This window comes from Heterodontus francisci, chromosome 10 (assembly GCF_036365525.1).
Source record: "Heterodontus francisci isolate sHetFra1 chromosome 10, sHetFra1.hap1, whole genome shotgun sequence".
In the NCBI taxonomy this organism is placed as follows: domain Eukaryota; kingdom Metazoa; phylum Chordata; class Chondrichthyes; order Heterodontiformes; family Heterodontidae; genus Heterodontus; species Heterodontus francisci.
Genome location: NC_090380.1, coordinates 82,453,517 through 82,463,809, shown reverse-complemented (window position 1 = coordinate 82,463,809; position 10,293 = coordinate 82,453,517). Strand labels below are relative to the sequence as shown.

General features: G+C 41.7%; 1 protein-coding gene across 1 annotated transcript in view; it reads left to right on the top strand.

Annotated features, from left to right (window-relative positions):
- Positions 1-5,320: 5,320 nt before the first annotated feature.
- The window catches only part of LOC137374179 (uncharacterized), a 28,069-nt gene continuing 23,096 nt past the window's right edge, over positions 5,321-10,293 (top strand). The window contains exons 1-4 of the mRNA XM_068039967.1: positions 5,321-5,442; positions 6,597-6,968; positions 8,363-8,671; positions 9,855-9,944. Of these exons, the coding sequence (XP_067896068.1) occupies positions 5,388-5,442; positions 6,597-6,968; positions 8,363-8,671; positions 9,855-9,944 (826 nt within the window). The 5' untranslated portion in view covers positions 5,321-5,387. The remainder of the gene's footprint in view (positions 5,443-6,596; positions 6,969-8,362; positions 8,672-9,854; positions 9,945-10,293) is intronic.

Genomic DNA, 10,293 nt, shown 5'->3' with positions numbered 1-10,293 from the left:
CTAAGAAAGAATGGCGTCAGGAAGGGTGTGACACCAGCAAGCCAGAGACGTGCTATGGGTGTGGGAAAGCAGGCCACTGGAGGAAGGACTGCCCCAAAGGGGTGAAGCCAGTCTTAGTTTAAGAATTCCAAGGGGAAGTTATCTATTTGTTGTTAGTCATATAAGAACGTTTGCTTTAGTTTTGCCATATTGAGATTCACTGTACATGTTGAAATCTGAAACCTGTGTCGATTGCATCATTCGTCATCCTTCAGTGTGATTCATAAGGGCCTTCCAGACCTTCAAGCGTAAATAAGTGGGTTCAGTAGTCACCAGCAAGGCTGAACGACCCTCACTCGATTGGAAACACCCAACAGGATCTATTGTGTGAACTTAAGTGGTCCAGAGGGACAAAATGTTTGAACATCTCCGACCGAAATATTTCTCATTAAAGAACATTTGGCTACTCAATGGTAGATTGTTTATCACTGTGGCTTTGGCTGCCTTCGGTAAACATCCTTCCACCTCTCAGTACACAAATGCTATCCCACTCACCGCCCCGACTTGTGAAACGGATATAATGTAGACCAGCTTAAAGGTCACAGACCATTCTAGCTTTCTTTTGTGTCTATTTGAGTAATGCTGGTTAACAACCCACACACCTGGGCCCTGCGCTAGTCCCAGCTGCCACTGCTGTTCACTGAAGTGGCTCAGATGGAGGGGTGGCTTCTTGGAGACAAGGGCTATCCCTTGCAGACATGGCTCCCGACACCAGTGAGTGATCCCACCACTGTTGCAGAGGAGAGATACAATGCCAACTACTGAGCTACAAGAGCCACCATAGAGCAGGCCATCGGCATGCTAAAAGAGCACTTCCAATGCCTGGATGGATAGAGTAATACCCTGTACTACGGAATGAAAAGGCCAGCTCCTTACTTTGCTGCTCGCTGTGCTCTGCACAACTATGCATCCAAAAGGGGGAAGCATGGCGTAATGAGGAGAGACGTCAACAGGATTCCTTCTCAGACAATGAGGAAGCTGAGGACCTACGATAGGGAAGGCGCATGAGAGGGCAGATGGCACACAGGGTCTGCATGCAGGGCTAGCAGTGAGCTAGGGATGTATGGCAGTGGCTTATCAGACAAAGGCTTTCTGCTCCATAGGAACCAACATGAGCTCTGCAAGCCACACATCACCCTCGTTCACCTGCTGTGCACCAGTCTACATCTGCAACATCCCTGTGTAAACCATTAGAGGCAGCAGCTGAGTGAGCCAATGTCCATGTCACTGCATCCATGGAGAAGCTCATGAGTAATGATGGCATGGCAATGATGTTATTGCATATTTTGGCTCTCCTGAAGGGCCAACGGTGCAAATGGATGTGACATTGGTGCTACATGCTGGAACACATCATTCACACAGAGAATAGGACACACATCTTGGTGAGGAACATTTAGTGAAAGACGTATTTACATTGCTGTGACACCCGTACATTCCCATTTGTGTCAATGTGTTCTCTGTAAACCCTTCTCGGTGCAACCTCTGCGCTAGCAGCCTGACTGGAGGAAGGCTGCTGACCTGATTGCCCTTTGGCTGTGGATGAATATGGCACTCGTACCCTGTGTGCACGAAGCCTAGAGGGCCCCAGCTTGCTGAGGGAGTGCTAGTTCATCCGCTTCCGGCAGTGGACCCTTTCACGCCGGATGACCCCACGGCTACTCACCTCCTTTGCCATCTCCAGCCAGGCTGCCTTGTTCAGGCAGGAGGGCCTCTTCTTACCATGGCTGGGGAAAAGCACCTCCCGCCTTGTCCGCACAGCCTGGAGGAGAGTAACCAGGGAGGCTTTGCTGAACTGTGGGGTCAGCCTCGAGTACCCCTCTGGCATCCTTGGGTTTTGGTGTGGTCCTTTAATTGCAAAGGTGACTCCATCGTGTAACTGCTCTAACTTCTGGCTGCAAGGTTTGTCTTGCACGTGTTGGAAAACCAGTGCAGGACTAGTGAGGAAATCTGTGCTGGTGTCATGGTTTTTCAACTGTTACACATTGACGCATGTTCACAAACACTTTACTTCTGCAGCAGCTGATCATAATTATTGGCGTAATATTTGTAGTTGGCAATGCAGCTAGAACATTAACATATTTTCCTGTTTTTTGAACAAAGGTCATTTAATGTCTTTTCACATAACAGTTAGCAGAGAAATGAATACAGATTCTGAATGCATATTTTAGTCTGCAGCTTTTCACAGTCAGATGATGAGAAACCCATAGTATGTAAATATTCATCAATTATGGTTTTATTTCTGTTGTGTATTTGCATTTTGTAGTACAGTTAAGTCTCACGACTGGAACGTGCAAAATTAAGATTATTCACCCAGGTGTGGCACACCTACAAGAAGGAATGGTACACTTGAGTGGAAGAAGAGGATCGCAACCTCACAGGACACTGGGACACAGCAGGGTAAGTATGTGACAGCAAAGCAGAAAGTGCTGGAGAAACTCAGCAGGTCAGGCAGCATCCGTGGAGAGAGAAGCAGAGTTAACTTTCAGGTCTGTGATCTTGGTCATAGATCTGAAAGTTAACTCTGATTCTCTCTCCACAAATGCTGCCTGACCTGCTGAGTTTTTTCAGCACTTTCTGCTTTGCTACCAGATTGACAGCAGCCCCACTCTTCAACGGCGAGGTAAGTATTTATTTCACAGCTGTCAGGTAGCAGGTGCTGGGGCACGTTAAATAGGACCCCAGCACCTGCTACACAGCTGTCAAAAGGTTCCTCACTGCGCTGGATGTCCCGCCTCTCTCCATGTAAGATGGGAGGTGGGGGGGGGGGGGCGGCGCAGTGATGCTAATGAGCCCCTGCGTATAATATCGCGGGGGCTTGGCGGCAGCCACTGAATGCGGGCATGCCGCCGAGTTCAAAGCACGCTGCCGCAGAGCAGAATAAAATTCAGGCCCCCATGTGCATCACGATGGTAGATCAACTTGTGGAAACAGCAAGTAAGGACAAAATGTATGATGTTAGAATGAGGGCTGAATAATGTCTGTGCACTTGGGTACAATTATCTCCCACCCGCAAACACTGCTTCATACAAGGATTAAATGGGAGGTGGACTGGACTGAACAGAAACTTAACCTCTGAACTATTCTATCTTCACTAATTTGTGTTCACTTCTGTTAATTGTTAAGTGAATATTTTAATACCACATTTAAACATTTTACCATAATGATGATCTGAGTTACATGTAATCAATAGAAATTGTATTTCTCCAGCAATTTACTGAGGCTGCAAAATTTAACATAACACCAGTGGTTTTGGCGCTAACAGTGCTAGTTCTGGTGGAAAATGGTGTGAGGGCTGCTACTGACCATTTCTGGCACAGTCAGCACTGATTACCTTGTTGTTGAGGGTGATAGTACGTGTGTGCACTGGAAGTACACAGAGTAGGCAATTTATCCTGTGAGAGAAAGGGAAATGTGTCAGTTATTGTGGTGCAATGTGTTTGGGCGATGTGCCTGCTACAATTGAATAGATGGTGGTATGTGGATGCTGTGAGACATGAATGTCTATGCTGAAGCATATGAAAGTGAGATTTGAGTTGTGGTTGACATTGACTATTGGTAGGTGAGGGAAGAGGGTGGGGTGAATGGAAGCTGGTGGTGCAGTTGGAAGGATATGTCAGAGAACCATAGAACCATAGAAAGATTATGGCACAGAAGGAGGTCATACAGCCCGTCATGTCCATGACGGCCGAAAAAACTAGCCGCCCAATCTAATCCCACTTTCCAGCACCTGGTCCATAGCTTTGCCGATTACAGCACTTCAGGTGCATGTCCAGGTACCTTTGAAAACCCTGCCCACATCTTCTGCATCCATGCACAAGTTCCCTTGTACATCCCTGATAGGCCCTACCCTTTCTTTAGTTATCCTCTTGCTCTTAATGTACTGATAAAACATCTTTGGGTTTTCCTTGATTTTACCGGCCAATAGCTTTTCATGTCCTTTCTTTGCTTTTCTAATTTCCTTTTTTACTTCTGCCCTGCACTTTCTATACTCCACATGGCTTTCTAAACTATTAAGATTTTTGTGATCGTCATAAGCTTTCTTTTTCTGCTTTAACTTACCCTGTAAGCTTCTAGATAACCAGGGGGCTCTAGAAGTGGCAGTACCCACCCTTTATCTTTGGGGGGACATGTCTATACCGTGCCAGTAGAATCTCGCTTTTGAATGCCTCCCACTCGTTTGCCGCTGATTTTCCTTCAAGTAGCTGTATGCAGTCCACTTTCGCCAGGTCTCTTCTCAGCTTCTTAAAATTTGCCTTCCCCCAATTTAGAACTTTCACTCCTGTTTTATCTTTGTCCTTTTCCACGATTATGCTAAAACTTACTGTATTATGGTCATGTAAGCATGGATTCACTAACTTTGACCACTTGTCATTAATCTTCTTATGGCTCTGCATCCAGGTACTTTATGGCAGAATATTAGCATTGACAGCCTTGGCCACCTGCTCCCAAAACCTTCTAAGCACCAGTCTGGAGGGTTTCCAGGCCTCTTGATGGAGGAGAACATCTCTCCTCCAGTCAATCTCTTGCACTTGTGACTCCAGCATCACATCCCAAAACCTGGGGGCAAGCTCTCTGGCCTGTTGCACCATTTCAGTTCCTTCCTGAAGGTCTTCCAAAGTTGTTCAAACAGTTTCAGTTCCTGCTGCAGCAAGAATGCACTTCCCCAATAACAGGTACAGGTTGACTTTAAGTAATGCATGCTAAATGTAAATGGTGCTTGCCTTGCACTAACTTGGGCTGCTTATTAAGGTGTGCGTCCACTCAGCAGCACATTCAATGCTGGTCTGCATGTCAAATTATGGAATTGAGCCGGAACATAAAGTTTGCATGCTGCCTGTATCACTTTGAACAGGCGCAGAGTAATCACGCAATGCCATCCCATTTTGGGGAGCAATTCAATTTAGCCCCCTGATAAGTATGCATGAAATTCTCCAAGAGAAATTTCCTAATACCATTTAATTACAGATTTGTGAAAAGTGAATAAAAGGAAAGAATTAACAGCCCCACACCAAGTTAAGTAATTCTGAAGCACTGACAAGAAATTGCTTATGTTGTAGAATTGAAGTGCCAGAAAAGCTCATGAAAAATACACAAGGTTCGCTCAGTCTTAACAGAAACATGCAATGAATTGTCACACACAGACATGCTTTGAATTAATCTTTTTAATAGGTTACTTAATTTTGATATATATTTAAAAATAAAGATTATTACACCAGCACCACAATGCATTGTCAAACAGGAAGACTGATATAAGAAAACCCACAAAGATACATTTCCCCTTTTTAGCAGAAGCTGCTGCTATCCCTGTCTCAAAACTGAACTTGTCAATTGAGCTGGTGCTAGGCAAAATGTCTTTATTCATTAACTGTTTTACCAAGTGGATTCTCCTCATGGTTACTGTAGGTAAGGATGCTTATTTATTCTTATAATGCTAGTGATTTTGAGAGAACAGTCTGCAAAACATTTTTAAGTTCCTGCCATTTTTCTGTCACTGAAGTTCCTGGCCTTGCAGGTTTTTTTGCCAAACTTTCAGGTGGCCTAAATATCGCAGAGGACACCACCGGGTGTTGGTCTGTATTTTTTTCACAGAAAACTAAATTATTTAGAAAGGAATATGTCACGAATTTGAAGAGGAAACCATGTTTCATGAAGCATTTGTCTGCAGAAAAATATGTTAAGATGTGACTGGTAATGCAATGGTATTAATCTTGTCAATCTTATTTCCTGCTATCCAGTTTTTAAATGTAATTTTATTTAAACATCAATTAAAGTTCAAAAACTTTCATTCTAAATCTTGTCGTGTCTGGTGCATTATGAACATATCCCCACAGTTAGCATGGTGATAGGTGAGCTGTGCTTTTGAAACAGGCACTTGCAGACTTTTGAAGGTATTAAACTTGTCGAAAACTCTCCAGTACAAGCAATGCATAGTTTCAATTTTGTTTTAGCAGTGTGTAGACTATCCAGCACAGTAAGAGATATAAATTCACCAAGAAGACGCATTGATGTTAGGAATAGAGCAGAACCATGCAGGATCCTTGCACTGGTTAATGTTTGAACATGAGAAATAACCGAATCAGTTATTTTGCTGGCAACAATCTTAATGCTGCATTTCAATGTACCTGACTTAATTGGAAAGGCATTAAACTCTCATTGAATCAAACAATGATATTTTAGACCTCTTTTGACAAAGCACATTGATATTACAAATATCTTGGTCTTTCAAACTAATATTACAAACCTCTCCCTATAACAAATTAGTATTATTAAAACAAGCAGTGACAATGCTTTTCCATGATTGATTGTACAGTTCATCTAGGTTTCATACCTTGATTTCATTGTTTCTTAGAATCAAACTTTGATTCAAAACAAAAGAAAAAAATGAACACAACTTATGCAGATCTACAGAACCCATGTAATTTCTTGCTCAGTAAGAATTATCATTTCAATTTTAATATTAAAATCATGTCTTTAAGTAACTGAGCAGATTCACAGAGAAATAGTTGAATAGTTTTTAACTGACAATGCTCATCTGTTTTGATTTTACATGGGAACAGTTTTGACATGTAGTGAAGACCAAGTTCTCCAAACTCCAACTATTCTCAGAGCAGTAAAGGGAGAAAACGTTAACATCACTTATTCCTACTGGTACAATCGATCCAAGGCAGAAATGATGTCTGTTTCCTGGTGGAGGAATATGTGGAAAAAGCCTCTATGTAGAATACTTTATACGAATAAGATGCCGACATGGAGTTCTGAATGCAACAGTCGAGTGAACATTTCTTTGGAGCTCAGTGCTAATGTTACTCACTTTTTCATCCGAGATCTCCAATTAAATGACGCAGACCTTTATTACTGTAGGATTGTATTCCTTATACCACCACCTACCCACGAAATACAAGGGGACACAACAAGCCTTATAGTAGAAGGTATGAATTATTATATGAAATATATATGTTATATATTACTATGCAATTGTATTGATAACATAAATTTGTTGTATTTTCACCTAATAATTGTCTTTTCTGGTCATAAGTTAGATGAATTGTTACTATCTTTGTAAAGAAATTTCTTAGGATTATTATCCACATCGCAGAATCACAGAATTGTTACAGCATAGAAGGAGGCCATTTGGCCTTTCGTGTCTGCTTCCGCTCTCCGAATGAACAATTCATTTAGTGCCATTTCTCCATCTTATCCCCATAGCCCTGCACATTCTTCTTTTTCAGATAACTATCAAAATCCCTTTTGAATGCCTCGATTGAACCTGCCTCCATCACAGTCTCAGGCAGTGCATTCCAGACTTTAACCACTCGCTGTGTGAAAAAGTTTCTCTTTGTCTCGCTTTTGTTTCTTTTACCAATTACTTTAAATCTGTGCCTTCTCGTTCTCGATCCTTTCATGAGTGGAAAAGTTTCTCTTTGTCTCGCTTTTGCTTCTTTTAGCAATTACTTTAAATCTGTGCCTTCTGGTTCTCGATTCTTTCATGAGTGGGAACAGTTTCCCCCTCATAATTTTGAATACCTCTATCAAATCACCTCTTAGCCTTCTCTGCTCTGAGGAAAACAGTCCCAACTTCTCCAGTTTATTTTCGTAACTGAAGTTCCTCAACCCTGGAACTATTCTCATGAATCTTTTCTGCACTCTCTGCAATGCTTTCACATCTTTCCTAAAGTGCAGCACTCAGAATTGGACACAATATTCCAGCTGAGGCCGAACTAGTGTCTTATACAAGTTCAACATAACTTCCTTGCTCTTGTACTCTATGCTCCTAGTAATAAAGTCCAGGATACTGTATGCTTTATTAACCGCTCTCTCAACCTGTCCTGTCATCTTCACTGACTTATGCTCATATACACCCAGGTCCCTCTGCTCCTGCACCCCTTTTAGAGTTGTACCCTTTATTTTATATTGTCTCTCCATGCTCTTCTTACCAAAATGAATCACTTCACATTTCTCTGCATTGAACTTCACTTGCCACTTATCTGCCCATTCCATCAACTTGTCTACATCCTTTTGAAGTTCTACAGTTCACAATGCTTCCAAGTTCTGTATCATCTGCAAACTTTGAAATTGTGTCCTGTACACCAAGGTCGAGGTAATTACATATATCAGGAAGAGCAAGGGTCCTAACACTGACACCTGGGGAACTCCAACACAAACCTTCCTCGTAACTAATATGTTTTTCTGTCTATTATATAATCAATGCACAGCATTAAGCTGAGAGAACAACATGCACAATGGGTTTTTTCCCAAAGGTAAATAAAGTAACATCTATAATTTTGCAAAATTTCATAAAGCTTGTTGCATTTTCTTCACCAAGCTCCTCCAGAGGTGGAAGTTAAATTTCTTCCCCGGCCTGAAAACGGCTGTTGCATACAACTCGTTTGTAGAGCAGAGAATTTCTATCCTGACAACATCCAACTGAGGTGGAGAAAAGAAGGAAAGGAAGGCTCAGCATGGATTAACTCTGAAATTACTATGATGTCAAACAACAGCAATTCCAGAACAAGTTATATTAACCTTTCTGACTGGCAGAAGGAGGATATATATTCATGTCATGTGAATCACTCAATGTTGCAAAGTCCTCTGATTAAGAGAATAACCATACCATTTGATGGACAGCATGAAGGTATTTCAGTTTTACAGTTTTCTTCCCTTCTTCACTTTTAAATCACTCTCTGTTCCTTTTTAACCAGAAAATGAAACGGTCTGGGTAGTATTCAGGTTCATTCTATCTTCCAACACTATATTAGCCATTTACAGAAAATTGCAGATTCCATAAGTAGACCTGGTATCTCCTGTGTTTCAAAACTTACTGTCTTAGTAGCCATGAACATGAAAAGTACAGAAATAATGAATCCTTTTTACTAAAATATTAACACTGAGCAACTCGCCCACTGTGCACTCCAGTTCTCTCTGATTGCTCTGGCTAAACCTACATGTTACATTTATTTTTATGAATTAAGTTTACACGCTAGCAAAAGAAAGTAGTACAAAACTAAGATGGAAATTTTAACACCTCATGACCGACAGGGAATGGCTCCATTCCATGACTCAGGTGAACAACTCTTACATTTATGCAAATCAAGTTCATTTACATTAACAGCACTGTGGGTGTACCTACACAAGATGGACTGCAGCAGTTGAAGAAGGCCATTCACCACCACCTTCTCAAGAGCAGTTATGGTATGGGCAACAAATGCTGGCCTTGCCAGCAATGCTCACATCCCATGAAAGAATAAAAAAAAGGATCCTATCATTATCTTAACCTGGAAGACAACGGGTGCCTACAGCAGCTGCCCCATAAGCAACAAACTGGTCTGCAGAGCGAAGAGTTTTCCCAGGCCCACAAGGAAAATGTAGGCATCACCTGCCACAGATCACACTCATTGCAAATCACTGACCACTTTCTTCCCTCCCCATACACCAACATTTACCTTCGGCCTGCTCCTGTCTCACTCTCCACTAATTACCCCTGACTTATGGACAGCATTCCATCATTCCATCAACTACTTATAACGCTCAACCCTGTTACAAACCAAACATCCATCCAGTTTTTTGTTATCCAGGAGTTAATTGACACTGCATTAGCCATTTTACTTGGGAGTATATTCTAAAATACCATGCCTTAAGCTGGTTAACTTTATGCTCAATTTACACTGCTGGAACACAGATGTTTCTATGTTTAGTGGATCAGTATAAACAAGAACAGTAAAATATATTTGATCTTGGAAAAAATTTACTGTATTAGTTACCAGATGGCCTGCTGGTGATGAAGCCATTAATTCAAAGGGTTTCCTTTTTTATTACAGGCAGAGTGTATATATGGTGGGTGCTTGCTTTTCTATGCCTAACCCTAGTAACTGTCGTTGGCTATTTACTGTTGAAGTATTCAAGAAAAGGTAAGATCCAGATTATTAGAGCCTTTGCTTTCAAATCATCAAAGTTGAGGCCGATGGATAGCTTTTAACTGACCGTGTGAAAATGGAGTCAGTATCAATGTTTGCACTAACACAAAAACAAAATGTGCTGGTAAAACTCAGTAGGTCTGGCAGCATCTGTGGAGATGTAAAGTTAACATTTTAGGTCTGTGACCTTTCATCAGAACTAGCAAAGGTTAGAAAAGAATTAGGTTTTAAGCAAGGGGAGGGGAGTGGGGGAGAGAACAAAGGGAAAGGTGTTTGATTGGGCAGAGGGTGATTAAATAACAAAGCTGTCCTGTGACAAAGGCAAAGCATGTGTTAATGCTTG